At 42.9% G+C, this 15,473-nt stretch overlaps 3 protein-coding genes across 3 annotated transcripts; 2 read left to right on the forward strand and 1 right to left on the reverse strand.

Moving 5' to 3' along the window:
* The first annotated feature begins 114 nt into the window (after positions 1-114).
* LOC124674175 lies at positions 115-3,646 on the forward strand. Its single transcript, XM_047210213.1, has 4 exons — positions 115-486; positions 1,443-2,214; positions 2,705-3,090; positions 3,252-3,646. Exons 2-4 carry the CDS (start codon positions 1,574-1,576, stop codon positions 3,383-3,385), a joined length of 1,161 nt encoding a protein of 386 aa, XP_047066169.1. The 5' UTR covers positions 115-486; positions 1,443-1,573; the 3' UTR covers positions 3,386-3,646.
* Positions 3,647-5,597: 1,951 nt separating this feature from the next.
* LOC124679069 lies at positions 5,598-12,248 on the forward strand. Its single transcript, XM_047214896.1, has 12 exons — positions 5,598-5,698; positions 7,179-7,331; positions 7,416-7,586; positions 7,799-7,881; positions 7,982-8,180; positions 8,733-8,854; positions 9,370-9,436; positions 9,511-9,561; positions 9,733-9,785; positions 10,106-10,316; positions 10,600-10,770; positions 11,951-12,248. Exons 1-12 carry the CDS (start codon positions 5,618-5,620, stop codon positions 12,041-12,043), a joined length of 1,455 nt encoding a protein of 484 aa, XP_047070852.1. The 5' UTR covers positions 5,598-5,617; the 3' UTR covers positions 12,044-12,248.
* A 278-nt stretch (positions 12,249-12,526) lies between these two features.
* LOC124679071 (two-component response regulator ORR1-like) lies at positions 12,527-15,144 on the reverse strand. The gene is made up of 6 exons (XM_047214897.1): positions 14,757-15,144; positions 14,385-14,443; positions 13,831-13,908; positions 13,661-13,731; positions 13,037-13,229; positions 12,527-12,938 (listed from the first exon to the last, which is right to left on the reverse strand). The coding sequence occupies exons 1-6, from the start codon at positions 14,878-14,880 to the stop codon at positions 12,801-12,803; spliced, it is 663 nt and encodes a 220-aa protein (XP_047070853.1). The 5' UTR covers positions 14,881-15,144; the 3' UTR covers positions 12,527-12,800.
* Positions 15,145-15,473: the final 329 nt, after the last annotated feature.

Below are 15,473 nucleotides of genomic sequence, written 5' to 3' on the forward strand. Positions count from 1 at the left end.
CCATAACACCTAGGCCCAGCAGGCTGACCGGGAACGGGCCCTCGAGGAAATAGAAAACTTGCGGCCTTGCGGGTAACAGAAACGGAGACCGAGTCCAGCACGAACTTACCTCAGGAACGCTGCTGGCACGCGCTTTTTATGCCCACCGTCCGTGTCGGAATACGCCACCTACCTACCAGCCTGCGACGGCCATATAATAACGGCCTTCGCCTCCTACCCACGAATTTGTTCCCCTTCGCGACCGCGCGGACAGACAGAGAAAAGAAAGAGTCTCGCACGTTTGCTCGCCGGAATCCTCCCCCCGACCACACCGCCGCCGCCGCAGCAGTTGATGGATTTCGGAAGAACCGCCGCAAAAACCAGCAAGAACGAATTGAAGAGCAGTGCATCCCTACGCCCCTTCGGCCTGCCCTTTCCAGCGACCCCCTCCACGCCGTGGTTCAGGGAGCTGTGGGTCAACGCCTCAAAATAACAGACTCTGCAAAGGTACGTACGTGCATACGGCCATACGGGTATATCAGTTTTGTTTGAAATTTTGAATGATGGGTAAAGATTAGGCTGTCTTAAGTTGTGCTCGGTTGAAGCTTGATTGTCTGTGCTGTTTGTGTAAATTCTGTTGGGAGGGCTGGTAAATCTCTGAGCGTGGGTTATTTGGGATAAATTGTAAGAGTTGGACAGTCGGACAAGTGGATCCAGTGAAAAAAATGTGCGCAGTAGATTTATTTGTCTGTTATCTACTTGTTCGTGAATTGCTGTGAAAAAGGAGAGCTCCAAATTGATAAAGAACGACTCTACATATCAGCAGAAGCTTCAGGACGGCCGTAGTTGCTGCAGTGTTGTAGTTGTTAGGAAGTAGGTATCATCACAATAAATGTGGACCCATTCAGCGGGACTTTTCCCCAATTCCTTATGAAATTACTTCGTTCCAATTGGGGCCTAAATTTTCGATCAATAAAGCACTGGAAACAGGCAATATCAACTGAAAATAACTTCACGATTATACTTATAACTCAAATTTTATGTACATGACAGTGGTTTCATGTATTCTGCAGTGTGACAGTTTTGTGCCTTAGTCAACAAACACGCACGCATACATCACTATCTTATTTATTTCTACTATAAAGCTGGCTCAGTGTTACTAGATAAGCATCAGCCCTTTTGAAATAAATGTTGGGCTAATTCCCACACATTCAAGTCAAAGTTTAAATTACAACTAGTGCACTACTACTTTTGCTACTTTTGATACTAGTATGATCTAATGCAGAAAAACATATTGGGCTCCGAAAGACCTTGTTATGAAATTTTAAAAATGTTGGGTTTGATTTATCTATCTGTTAGTAGAGATGTGTTCTATTCCACTTTTCCCCACTTATGAAATGTCTTATATTAAAAGAATGCATTAGATTAAGTGATTTGACATCTTTGCCCACATTATATCAAAGGTTTGGAGCAATTCTTGATTGATTCAAGGAAGTAAAGCAAAGGCAACCCAGCATCCTTTCGGCGAGCATTGGGGTCTTATCTATTTTTGAGCTAAAATAAGACCATTAGAAGAAGACTGTCAACTGTAAACATGCATAGGCAAAAGATCTCCAATTCTGGGTGGGCTGCTTTCGATCGCAGGTTGCGCGGCACAGCTGATGGAGGGGAAGTTGTTGATGCCAACAAATTTCCTGCTCTCGCGAGTTCGAGGGGCTCCAGTTTGGCTAGCAGCTCAGTTGCAGAAAGTAATAATATGCCAAAGGCAAAGCCTTTTGCATCAGTGATTCGCCCCCCTGTTGAATGTGCAGCTGTTAGTAATGACAAGAGAAATAAGCATTTGATGGACCACACACAGAAAACAAACTTTGGTGTAAACTCTGCATCTGACAATATTAAGCTCCTGAAGGATGCTCATAGTTGGGCCGACAGTAATTTAATTGAGGATGTATTGGCCGGTGTGAATAATGATGTAGGCCAAGCATCTGTTTTGTTGAAAGCTATGGTCTCTCCTGATTTGTTACCAGAAGAGGGTAGAACAACTTGTCAGCCTGCTTTTGAGATGAATAAAGCACACGGTTTAGCGTCGGAAAATGCTACAGCGGAGAGTAAATATCCAAATGAATCGAAGTTGTTACCATTGCAAACTGTTGTCTCTATACCCCTGGAACCTGAATTGGAAGAGTTTGATGATGATTACTTAAACCACCGGAAAGATGCACTGAAGATTATGAGGTATACTCCAAATTCCTGTTCATGGTATGGCTTTAACTAGGTTATATGCATATCAGTCTAATTCAAATAGTACGATAAAAAAAAGTCTAATTCAAATAAAATTACAGATCAAACCTAACTTCTTCCACTTAGTATGCATTGGCATCTTAAGTAAGATCTCATGGGCAATGAGTGCATTCCTGCGTACTAAGACAAATGTAGGTGTAATGAGTGCAGACTTTCTGTACAGGCTTACCTTTGTAATTTATATCTTGCATGATCATGATGGTTGTCGTAGATGTCCGCAGCATCTTAGTTGATTTAGAGAAGGAAGAGTTAACTTTCTTGAAAATTCATTGGTTAAAACTTAGATATAACACATATGTAAAGTTAATGTGTTACTACTAAACGATGTGTATATCATCTAATGATAAGAGATTCAATGATATGACCAAAGTAGGTTTAGTTTTTTTTCTGTGTAACTGACCCATTGTGTTTCCTTTTGGTATAGGGCTGCCACAAGGCATTCTCAGGCTGCCAGTAATGCATTTCTGAGAGGTGATCATGCTGCTGCCAAGGAGCTCTCCCTCCAAGCTCAAGAAGAGCGGTCCGCTGCTGAAAAGTTAAATAATAAGGCAGCAGAAGAAATATTTCACCTCAGGAACAGAAACAACGGGATCTGGAAGATTGACATGCATGGTCTACATGCATCAGAGGCTGTAGCTGCACTGGAGAGGCATCTGCACATGTTAGAGTTCCAGCCACCAGGAAATAGTCCAGCTTCAACTGATGAATTTGATAAGTCAGAACCCACAATTGCTGGCTCAGATGAGGTTCCTGCAGATAAGGTGGTGGTGCTTCTTCGTCCTAGACAGTCTGTGTTAGAGGTGATCACAGGTAATATATGCCTCTCTATTCTTTTTGTATTTATCAAGCCTTGCAGTTTATCTTCATAGTTTCTTATTACCGCCGTCTTTGGCACACTACTCTTTTTAGCTGTTCCTTTGGTAAGAGCAACACTGAACTTAGTGAGAACTTGTTTGCTTTGCGTTTTACAGGGATTGGCAAGCACAGCAAAGGACAGGCTTCACTGCCTGCCGCAGTTAGGGGCTTCCTTATTGAAAATGGGTATCGATTTGATGAGCTGAGGCCTGGTGTCTTCAATGTTCGTCCTAAATTCCGCCGCCGCTGAACCCTGGGAAGACTGAACCATTAGATCAAGTTGTATTAGTTTGGCAAAAAATATCTGTGAAATATGCTCTGCCAGCAAAACAAAATAATAGAGATTTGGCTATTCATTGTTCATGTATCTTGCATGTAACAAATTTATACAGATGTTAATATTATGTTGTAGCCACGTAAGGAGAGATGCAAACTGTACATAATGACAATATGGTCACGTTGTAATATATTTTGCTTAGTGCTGGAACATGATTTGTGGTTCTCTATGGTACGAATGCCTCAGAGTTTCTGTTGTGCATTTTTTTTTCCTTTCTTTGGCTTCATAAAACATTGCATTGACAGTCCTTATCTTCCAATTATAATGCACTTTTTTGTTTGTTATTTAGCCCTTGATATCCAACTGTACATGCATCATGCAAGTTATTAGAAGAAAAATAAATTAAAACTACTCCGTACAAGAAATGGCAGAGGAAACTGGGATTGAAACTTTGTTTAATTAATCAATAAAGCTCTCAGTTCCATGAAAAAAAGTACGGAGTAGTAAGGGCGATTTTGATAGAAAATAACCCATTGGATGAAAGAATGCACGAAATTACCTCCCGGCGAAACTATTTCACTCCACTAACTCTTTTATGTGACGCCTATGCGACCGGCGCCATACATCTTGCCTACGTGGTGTGCACGGCCTGCAACTGCCAACGTGGAAGACATATGTGACGCCTAAATCAAAGGTGACACGCTACTATTTATATATAGTGTTTATCTACGGTTATTATGGTAGCTCAGTTGGATAAAATCTTTGTTGCCGAATTCTAGATCTTGAGTTCCTTTATTTTATTGGAACGTACTACTCCCTCCGTTTCTTTCTATAGCGCCTATAGATTTTTGGCATTTGTTTCACAATATAAGGTTGTAGCTTAACTTTTTTTCAATTACCCCCTCCCCGTTCAGCTCCCAAATCGTTCAGGTCCCAAATTTGTCATAGTAAGTTAGTAAGATATGGATTTTCCAAATTTTATGTTGATCTCCAATCGTTCAGCTAGGGGTCTTGTGTAAAATATACTCTTGCGCTAATTTCCGTGCCAAAAAACTATAGATGGAATAGAGGGAGTACAATAATATAAAGCACAATTCTTAAAATTAAAAATAAAATCAGGTGGTGTGGGGATTGAACTCACGACCTAGGATTCACCAGCAAAAGCTTCATCCAGCTGAGCCACCGTATTGTTATATCAACATTGGACAAATACTATAGGTGTGTTCGGTTTGAGAACAAAGCAGTGGCGGAACCAGGACTTAAATTCTCTGTTGTCATTTTAAATTTGTGATGTCAACCACATGTGTTTTGACCTATTTTAAATATTTTTGTACTATTTTTATACCAAAACACATATCGTCAATTGATCACACAATTGATCACACAGACCACAATGTGTCTACGCCACTGGAACAAAGTGGAATGTAATGTCATGGTTCCATTTCGAAAAAATAGGTTGGTTCCATTTTTGTGTTCAGTTTGAGCTAAAATATGGAGTGGGTTGGTCTCGTTTTTGTCTTCGGTTGGAGAGTGAAATGTAACGGATTCGCGGGAATACAATATGTGAGCATGCATAGGGTGCGTTTAGCAGAATAAAGTTATGAGATAATAGAGAAGTTGAGTGAGTGTGGATGACTTTAGCATAGAGAAATAGGGAGATTCCATAAATTTTGAGGAATGAGTGCGTTCGGGAGATCTCTTTTGATGAACCACCTCGGTTCGTTCCATTTTCCAAATGAACACCGGAATGAGATCTAGGTGCGGAACCATCCCATTACGTTTCACTTGGTGACACCAACCGAACACACCGTATATATAAAAAGTAGTGTGCCTTTTCACGTTGGTCACATACAAAAGAGTAAGTGGAGTGAAATAATTTTGTCAGGAGGTCATTTTGTGCATTCTTTCGTCTAAAAGGGTTATTTCTGTCAAACTTGCCGAGTAGTATGGTTTACAAAAAAAAAACAAGTTAAAGAGAAGGAAAAGAAGAGAAGATAAAATGTGAAGAAGCGATTCATCGTTCCAGAATTTGCCACGTGGCTGCTGTTTTCACGACAAGGTCTGTTGATGCCGTTGATGCGGCCTGGCCATAGCCTTGTGTGCTGGGTCCCAGGTGTCAGTCCCCACTGCTCGGCCTCGGCCCCTCCCCGAAATTCTCCACTCTGCACGGGGCACCGAGGTCTCGGAGGCAGGCGCTAGACAGCCATGGCCTCGCCGGCGGTGGCGACGAGGCTCACGTCCCCCACGTTCCTGGCCTCCGGCCCTGGCCACCGTCTCCGTCGTCACGTGAGTGCTCACTCTCGTTCATGTCGTGCCCCTCCTCCGTCGGTTGAAATTGTAGCCCTTACCTGCTGCGCTTTGATGGATGAACCCTGCACTTCGATTTGTGGATTGTGGAATCCATCAGCTAGTCTAGCCAGCGCTCCGGAGTTTGACTGCCGTACTGTAGGCGAAATAGAAGTATTTAGGGGAATTCTTTGCCCATGAATTGGCTCCACTTCTTTTTTTCCAGAAAATGAATTGGCTCCACTTTTTTTTTTTGCGAGAAATCCACCGATCTATTAATAATCAACAGTAGTACAAATAATCCAAAAAGTAAAGAAAATTACAAATTGGTATTCGGACCACCTAGCGACGACTACAAACACTAGCACGAGCCGAAGGCGCGCCGCTGTCCTCGCCCCTCCATCGCCGGAGTCAGGCAAAGCTTGTCGTAGTAGAGCTTGTTGTAGTAGACAGACGGGAAGTCGTCGTGCTAAGGTCCCAAAGGACCAGCGCACCAGAGCAGCAACCATCGCCAATGATGACAACCGTAAATCGGAAGAGACTATCATGAAACCACACCAACAAACATGAAAACCGACCGGATCCCAGCAGATCCGACGGGCACACAACTCCACGCGCCCTCCGACAGCGCTAGATGCACCACCGGAGCGAGGATAGGGCGGGGAGGACCTTATTCTGACTTCAGGATGTAGCCGCCGCCTCACCATCCCAAAAAAAGAGACTGAAAAGCAAACTAAATTAAGAACAGAAACTCCCCGCCGACGAGGGACCGTGGTCCACCACTCCTCCAAGGCCCCAAGGCCACCGGAGGCGGAGCGGACCAGCGGTATCGCCGGCGAGGAGGACGGAACCCTAGAATTGGCTCCACTTGACGTGCAGCATTAGGTTTAGGGTTGAGGTTGGTATGATTTGGCCTGTAAGAATTAATACGTAGAGCACACACCGATGTAATGTCTTTTGTAAGATTTGAGCTAGTGGTCGTCTACTCACTCCTTTTCTAGCCTTCCTCGGCTTAACCCTGACAAGTGCGACCATACAATTCTATGAGCATAGCAGCAACCTACTCTATCCACTACTGCCCCCGATAAATGGAAGCATCAAAATGAATTAATTTGACATATAACTAAGCTATATTTCACATTATCTTTTTCTAGTTCTGTAGCGTAGTACATACATCTTATTAGTATCTTGGTAAGCTTAAGACCAGTGCCAGTCGTTTTTCGATCACGCTGTGCCGGTTCGTGCAATTAAGTATCTAGATGAAACCCATAGACCACATTATTCGATAAATATGGGAGAAATGAATCATATATACACTCAAATCTGTCATTACACTAACTTCCTGCCCGTGTCTACAAATGATATCCATTCTGGAATCTGTGTAACTTCATTTTTGTGTTTTCTGCGTAATGTTTCTTATCTCGTGCCAAATTCTGTTCTCAGGCCATTGATTATTCTTTCCATCCACAATGATTTGTAGGAGTACTCACCTTCCAAGTTGGGTTCCCCAAGCTTGGCCTCACGGTTAAAAGTCACTGCACTTTTTGGGTGGATTAAGGGAGATAAACTTGCGAGGACTCGTGAATTGATCCCATCTGCTGAATCGTACACTCTCACAGGGTCAGAATCAGAGGTGTTTTGTGTTTCTTATGTGAATTTCTTTTCCAGGACTTGTGCTCCTGATTCATGGCTTTCTTAACCATTTTCTTGATTTTAGGTGGACATGAAGCCACACGAGGTATCAATTTCTGTTGTTTCTTCTATCATGGACATACCTCCAGCAGAGTGGGATGCCTGTGCAGTTGACTCAGCTGAGCCTGAAAAGCTAAATCCTTTCCTTACCCATGCATTTCTCTCAAGCTTAGAAGAATCAGGTTCTGCAGTGAAGGTGAGCACATAAAACACCATTTCTTGATTCCTTGCCTCCGTAATCAGACTTTATACTTAATGCATGGTTCATTTTATCCATGTTAATGTACTTCCAGATATTTCAATACCTAGTATTAGCACCAACCCTTGTTCTGTACCAATAAGCACAGGTGCTACAATTAAAATAATCATGACCCTCCTTGAAAACGTCATGTTCTGGACTGATTTCAGGAAACGGGGTGGCTACCTCTGCATATTGTTGCACGGGACGGGAACGAAGATATTGTGGGTGTTGTTCCGCTTTACCTTAAAAGGTTTAATATAATTAACAAAATATCATCTACTGTTTGCCTACTTGCTGTAAACTTCTCTTCATCTTGTTTATTGGCTGAACATTTGCAATATGCATTTCAGCCATTCTAGGGGCGAGTTTGTATTTGATCAGTCATGGGCAGAAGCTTACTACAGTTATGGACTTGAATATTATCCAAAGTTGCAGTCTTGTGTGCCTTTTACTCCAGTAACTGGTCAAAGAATATTACTTCGAGATACATCCTACCGGGTTCAAGTTTTTGATGCTTTAGTAAAAGCCTTGAAGAATTTGGCTACCAAGGTATTGAAATCAGAGTACTAGCAATATTTTGTTAAGTGAACAATCTCTTGGCTACCGAATAATGCTACTGTATGTTGGTACTGTTTTTAGTACTAGCAGTACAGGTGGGCAAACACGGTTTGACCGGTTTTAGCTTAATTAATTTTTTGTGCACTAAAGTGGAAGTGAATATTTAATTTGTGAAAGGAAATGAACTACTCCCACTAACCTGTTTGAAACGGTTTCAACCGGTTTAAATTTTGCACACCCCTACAGGGCACCAAGTTTATTTCACTGAATTAGAAGAATTCTGTTGTCCGCTTGCAGCTAATGTTTTCAAATTGATGATACATCTTTATTGAATCATGTAACAGCGCTAAGTTAATGTGAAAAGTACTAAAGTTTTATAGTCTGACCTCTTTAGATTTGAGTGTTGTCACGATGTAATAATAGCATGTAAGTTGCCTATCCATTCTTGGTTTCATTGATTGTTTCTGTGACAATTAAATAGGTGGACAGCCTTCAGATCTACTGAACGAATTGACAAACTTATTGCTTTCTGGTGCATTTCAGCTGAACGCGTCATCACTGCATATAACTTTCCCATCAGAAGGTGAATTCAGCAAGTTGAAGGATAGGGGGTTGTTGCAAAGAATTGGGTTGCAATACCATTGGAGAAACCGGAACTACAAAAGGTATGCTAACATGGGATCTATAGTACTTGTGGATTATAATTCTTTAAAGTGCATTTCTGACCATATAAGACTATAAGTCAAGGCTTTCTTTGTGTCATAAGAACGGACTGGTAGACATATTTACAGCACAAACAAGCTCGCATACTGGTGGTACCTATAATTTTAATCAGAATAACGCAAACTCCAGGATTTACCTTACAATAATCTTCCACACCTTAACATATCATGGTGCCAGGTTGGTTATAACTTGATATACCTTTTTGTTTCCTTTTAGTGGTGGAGTTTATTTGGATAGATAATTGTAGAGAAGAGAACCTATTACATCTAATCTTGTTGACCATAGCCAGAAACAGAAATTGCCATTTGAAAAGCGTAAACATTATACCTTGTGGACTTTATGATGGAGCCATTGCCCTCATGTGCTTATTTTGAAAATTTTATGAGCTGACATGCTATTGATTACGTGATTATGATATATCAATATAAACTGATATCTTTTTGTCCCACCCCTTCAGTTTTGACGATTTTTTGATGGATTTGAAGCAGCCCAAACGGAAGAATATCAGACAAGAACGCAAAAAGGTTTGCCTTTGTTTTGGATCCCCTGGTTTCAATCTTGGGTGTAAATAACATATATTTTTTGTCCCACTTTCCAGATTCCTGCCCAGAACTTAATAATGAAGCGGCTCCGCGGAGATGAAATAAAGGTACTTACAATGGTCAACTGCTTATTTGCACTCGATATTAGTTTTCTTGACATCATCATATACTTTCATTAATACCTTCTCAGCCTCCTTTCTATCTGAGGTGCTTTTAAGTGTATTTACAAAATAATTACATATATTATTAATTTATAATGATTTTCCCTCGCATTGCAGAGCAGCCACTGGGACACCTTCTATAAATTCTACCGCAACACAACTGATAATCAGTTCGGTCCAATAACACTCTTCCCTTGTAACTTACTTTCCGTATTTTTTCATAATAAACAATTCCCAAGTGGTTCTGTCCTAAAAACATCACAAGGGCTTCTTGAAATAGTTGTCTGTTCTATTTGACATTATATTAAACCAAACTTTGCTAACTGAGTAACACATCTTTTGATCTTTATCAACAACAAGAATGATCACAAAGTTGAATATCCTTTGTACTTTGATAGAATTCTCCCATAGTTTCTATTTGAATCTGGGGTACTTGCATATAATTTGTTGTGCAGTGATTTTTTCACTTAAAGGATATTTCTGTTTGCAGCTGGGGCAGAGCGTACTTGACACGGGAGTTCTTTCACCTTTTGGGAGAAAAGATGGGTGACAAGATAATGCTTATTGTTGCTGAACATGATGATAAACTAGTCGCTGGAGCTCTTAATCTTATTGGAGGCGATACATTATATGGCCGCTTATGGGGATGCCTACCAGATGTTCATTTCCCCAATTTGCATTTTGAAGCTTGCTATTACCAGGTAATTGACACATCTTTGCACAAGAATATGTATTGTACTAAATGAGAACCAATGCATCACTACAATACTGTTCCCAACTTTTATTGGACATCCTGACTCGACCATTCTGCAAAAATGGTGGGCTATCCAATTATCCATTAATTGCACTTATGCATCTCATCTGTGCATAAGAATCAGCCGTTTGAATTCACAAGTATCTTGTATTTGTAATAATCATATTATATATGAGTGGTACTCTGAACAATATGGTCATATGGTCCTTATAGAATATTTATGTATTCAGGCAATTGAAGCAGCAATAGAACTAAACCTGAGTAAGGTGGAAGCAGGTGCTCAGGGAGAGCACAAGATCCAGCGTGGTTACCTCCCAGTGACCACATACAGCTGCCACTACTTCTTAGAACCTGGTTTTGCGACAGCTATAGGAAATTTTCTTGTACATGAGACAGCTCAGGTATTCCACATGAATATTCAATCAATTTCTAAGGATTATTCAAAAGTATATTCTTTTAAATGTGGATGGGCCATCTATTTTTGTTCGCTTCAATATGTGCATCATATGGATCTTCTCTAATGTGCCTTCTTAGGATATATTGCATCCACAATTGCTACTCACCCATTTGCATGCATAGTCTGCAATTACTTAGTGTGATGTTGTCATCCGAAAACCAAACTCATAGCCAAAGACTACTACTCAAGTGTTTATGGCTGATAGGAGTGCGCATATATGTCATACATAGCTCTAGGTCCTTATACTCATATATACACACTCTTAACAATGACCTCATGTTAGTTTGCAGATTGAGTGCTCAAGTTTGCACTGTGTAGAGCATACATCACAATTAAAGCTAATATAGTTCTCTGGCCCACAGTTTTGCATTTTACTCCCTCTCTCACATTGTGCGCTGAGTTATGTACACATGGCCAAGGAATTTATTGTTTTTGTTCATGATCCTCACCTTTTGAAGCTAAATGCTAAATGATAATGGCTAGTGCTACTGCGAAGGAGTGCATGCCTTGTTTTTTTTTGAGGGAACCCACACTCTTTATTAATTCATCATAATGTTTGTACAATCAGCCTCAATGCTGTGACTAAGAAAGGCCGAACAGTCTAGCCACTCCTCGTCTACCATGTTATCACATGCATAACGAGCATGCTTTGTTGCGCACTTAAAAAAGATGATTGTTAATATACTAACTAGAATTCATTGAAATGATAACATTTGTCTAAATATGAATTCCCACAAAAAATAATATTGACGCTCTGTGCTGACTCTTGTCATTTATTTTCCAACTTGTCACTCACGCGCAAAGGGAGAAATGAACTAATAAATATTTTAGGATTTCCATCTTAGAAATGTATTAACCAGTACTGACTACCTCCATTTCATGATGTCATGAGTTATTCCATGTTTTCTAATAAACACTTCTTTACTTTTATCTCCATACCTTTGCAGGATTTACTTTCTCTTTGCTAAGTCCACGCTTTTGAATATAGGGACAAATATTAGAGAAAGCTGATTTTTATGCCACTCCAGTTTTATAGAATCCTTTTATTCTCCAAAAGGTGTTTTTCTACTTGGTGCCATTGCCCACAGTTACAACTAATGCTTGTCTTTTTGCGTTTGTATCAGGTTAAGCATGTCATCAATGTCCTGCGCGATTCAGGTCCATACAAGGAAGACATAATGAAGGAATTTGCAGCTCAACAAGATGATGAAATGTAGAACAGTGAAGTGCAGCTATGCATATGACCCTACTGCACGAATGAAGTAGCAATAGGAATACGGGTGATCCCTTGCCCCAGGAGGCGATATTGTGATATCAAAGACTCGGATCCCCCACCTTTGTACATTACTAGGCATGTAAATAGCAAATATTCTGCTTCATTTTAAATAGCAAATATTTTAATCTGAAGTCGTCCATTTGAAAGGTCGTGTCTGAAAGGAAACATCCGTTGTATGATGCAACTTCGCTGTCTGAACTACTGTATAAGCGCAATTACGACTAGGAAACTTTGAGGCGAACCTTCTAATAGTGTCTGCATTTTCATTTTTTCCATCAGAAGAAGTATCTGATGCTACTTTAAGGTCAACTTGTGCTGTTATTTTCTCACGAGATCTGATCTGGACTACTACTATGAAACAGGTGAGAAGTCGGCGTCAGCCAAGCGAAAGGCGAAGAAAAGATCCCTGAATGTCACATCATCAGATCGGCCAAGATCCAAGCCAAAAGGGACATGAGATACTGCCTGCCTCATTGTGCGTTTTGTACAAGGATACAGTACAGGGGGTTCTTCCTCAAGTCACTCATCAGCCGAAGGCCAAGAACCAAAGCCCGGTTAGCATCATCTCAAACCAAACAAATTCTACCTAAAAGCTCTCTATCCATGGTTGTTGAACACCTGGGGTGTTCACTGCTCACTGCAGAAGCTACAACTCCTTGCTGAGCTGCGGCATGTCGTTGGAATGCACTGCAGCACCATCACCACATGGAGAGGAAGGAGCCGTTGGACCATCTGTGCAGGAGCTCGCCCAGGCACAGGATGGTGTAGACCAGCAGGATGAACTTGAAGAGGAACGGGAAGTAGTGCGAGAGCCCAGCACTTGACGAATGCAGAATCTGAAAAGGCAAAACAGCAAGAGAAAGACGATGAGTTCTTGAACATCGGATGGTTAGATGACGTTTCGATATGAACTGTGGCAGGAGCGGTGACGTGCCATGGCGATCTCGGTGATGTGCGCTCGCCGCCCTGGCGACGACGCGCCGTCGACGACGATATGGTCTGCAGGCAGCTTCCTGTTGCTCACAGTATTGTCCTTCGGTTTCGCGTTTGAGCAGCTCCTCAGGCGCGGCACGTCCTTGGTCTGGAGAGGCTTCACGATGTAATCTTCAGCACCGGCTTTCAGGCATCTGCTCCCAAGCAAAAGGTTAAACCGGTTACTATCACAAGGTATCAGCTGCAGGATTCTATAGTACGTTCAGAATATTACGAAGACACAATGAATGCGCATGGAAAAGCGAGATCTCCATTAGAGTAGTACTACCACTCGTTCAAACAAAGCTTTCACTGGGAACGATTTACTGAAGCGGCGGCCATAATTGTGAGGATAAGTACAGGCAGCATAATGAACTGACTGACAAGAGTATTTACTGAAGCAAAGCACCGTGGTCGCGAATCCGTGTTTTTAACCGGCTTTTAACCCCATGAATGAATGATGGTGTACTACCGCCTACTGTTACAGCAAAGACACAGCCTTTTGTTTGCTCTCGTACAGCCGCATCAACTTTGCACAGAAATGGGTACTCAAATGTGAATGAAAGGGGAAAGGGCAAATGCTCACCTGCTGATCCTCTGGGGCTCGTTCTCCGACGACATGACGATCACCGGGATCGGCTTTAGGGAACTCATCGCCTGAAAAAATATCCACAGACATTATTTGAATTGGAAAAACAAATTGCAGGAGCAGGAGCCATGTATGTGAAAAAAGATGATGCAGCGAGCGACATGTACCTTGATGGCTTTGAGGAGGTCGTAGCCGTTCATCTCGGGCATGCAGTAGTCGGTGAGCACCATGTCGATGGCCTGCTCCTGCAAACAAACACCACGGGTTAGTTGGTGATGCTAGTTTATTTAAGTTAGTTACCCTAAGGGCCTAATCCAAGGAACAGCCTTTTCTAACCATGCTTTAAACTAGAGGTTTGGTGTCATGTAGCTAGCAGAGCAGACAGCCGGGGCAGGCCGCTGTAAACATGGCAAGTTTTTATCCCTTTCTCCCCATGAAAAAGTGGCGACCTTTTCTGTGCTCCTCCCAATGCCAAGAACACAAAACCCTCACGCGCGCATGCGCGAGCCCACCCCGTACGGTACGGCGGCCGGCCGGCGTGCCACCGACAAGTGGCGCGCACCGCCGTGGTGCCGCCAATGGCGAAGCAAAAATATGAAAAGAAGTAATACTCCTAGCAAGTCTTGCTTTGCGGTTTGATGATTGCTGTGTGCTGAATGCGAGGGGGGATCCCATGGAAAGAAAGCTCATGAAAGGGCGGGTTAAGTTTTTTTCTTTTTACCTTGCCGTCCTTGAGGCCGAGGAACTCCATGGCCTTCTTGGCGCTGTCGACGGCGGTAACTGGAATGAAAACAATAAAGATGACGTTCAGGTTCTGGAAAGAATTCAGTATCATGGTGATGGAAGCACGCAAGAAGAGACAGCAATGAGAAGGCAAGAGGAAAATGATGTGACGAAAAACAGGGCAGACATGCTATTCGGAAGACGGGAAGCAAAGAAACGGGACGAGCAAACAGAGCAAGAAACGTGAAAGGGGAATCGCAGCATAGGCGGGCAGGGAGCAAAAGGGAAACTGAACGGCCGGTAGCCATGGAAGAAAGATGGAATGAATGGAGGAAGGAGGGGGCTGGCTGAGACTGAGACTGAGACTGACCGTGGAAGGAGCCGGCGAAGGTGTTGCTGCCGAGCACGAGCTGCACCACCTTCCTGTCCACCGGTGAGTCGTCCACCAGCAGCACCCTCATCACCCCCTCCTCCACGCCTCCTCCTCCTTCCATCTCTCCTCTCTTCTCTCTTGCCGAAGGAAGAAAAGAACCAGTCCAGCAGCGGAAGCTCCTCCTGACCTCCTACTGATGGTAAGATGCTAGAATTGTGACCGCAGGTTGTTGTTGCACCGAAGTGAGGTCACCGCGGCTACCTTTTTAAGCAGCCGGGAAGAAGAAGGAGGTGGAAGGTCTGGGGAGGAGGACAAGCATTTGATGACCCGGTGCACCTGCAGCCGAGTGATGAAGGCTCTCCTCTTCTTCAGGGAAGTGGTGACCGCGAGCGTGGGGGAGAGAGAGATAGAGAGGAGGCGCCGGCCGGTGGGTCCCGCCGGCGGTGCCGCGGTGGCCAGCTCGTGGGGCACGGGGGAAGGAATGCTTTTCCCCTCTAGATTTTGCTGTCGGGGAATCTCTCGCTCTCCACCTCCTCTCCTCTGCTCTCCATTTCTCCTTTTTCCCTTTTCTTCCTCCACCCCCGGTCCTTTCCGAGGATTTTTGCCAGTACGAACGACGGCGATCGGCCCCGTCGTGGAGCGACGCGTGCGTATCACATAAAATCTCGCTAATTACTGGTAGTATCATCAGCAGCGTTTCTCTTGTAATATGCG

Source organism: Lolium rigidum, chromosome 7, assembly GCF_022539505.1.
Source record: "Lolium rigidum isolate FL_2022 chromosome 7, APGP_CSIRO_Lrig_0.1, whole genome shotgun sequence".
Lineage (NCBI taxonomy): Eukaryota > Viridiplantae > Streptophyta > Magnoliopsida > Poales > Poaceae > Lolium > Lolium rigidum.

Bases quoted from the DNA above. Each gene is read 5' to 3' on its own strand.
- LOC124674175 (XM_047210213.1), top strand. From the start codon at position 1,574: ATGCATAGGCAAAAGATCTCCAATTCTGGGTGGGCTGCTTTCGATCGC. The intron at 2,215-2,704 runs GTATACTCCAAA...CTTTTGGTATAG, and splicing joins GATGCACTGAAGATTATGAG to GGCTGCCACAAGGCATTCTC. The intron at 3,091-3,251 runs GTAATATATGCC...TGCGTTTTACAG, and splicing joins TGTGTTAGAGGTGATCACAG to GGATTGGCAAGCACAGCAAA.
- LOC124679069 (XM_047214896.1), top strand. From the start codon at position 5,618: ATGGCCTCGCCGGCGGTGGCGACGAGGCTCACGTCCCCCACGTTCCTG. The intron at 5,699-7,178 runs GTGAGTGCTCAC...AATGATTTGTAG, and splicing joins GCCACCGTCTCCGTCGTCAC to GAGTACTCACCTTCCAAGTT. The intron at 9,437-9,510 runs GTTTGCCTTTGT...CCCACTTTCCAG, and splicing joins TCAGACAAGAACGCAAAAAG to ATTCCTGCCCAGAACTTAAT.
- LOC124679071 (XM_047214897.1), bottom strand. From the start codon at position 14,880: ATGGAAGGAGGAGGAGGCGTGGAGGAGGGGGTGATGAGGGTGCTGCTG. The intron at 14,444-14,756 runs GTCAGTCTCAGT...TTTTCATTCCAG, and splicing joins CTTCGCCGGCTCCTTCCACG to TTACCGCCGTCGACAGCGCC. The intron at 13,909-14,384 runs GTAAAAAGAAAA...GTTTGTTTGCAG, and splicing joins TCGGCCTCAAGGACGGCAAG to GAGCAGGCCATCGACATGGT.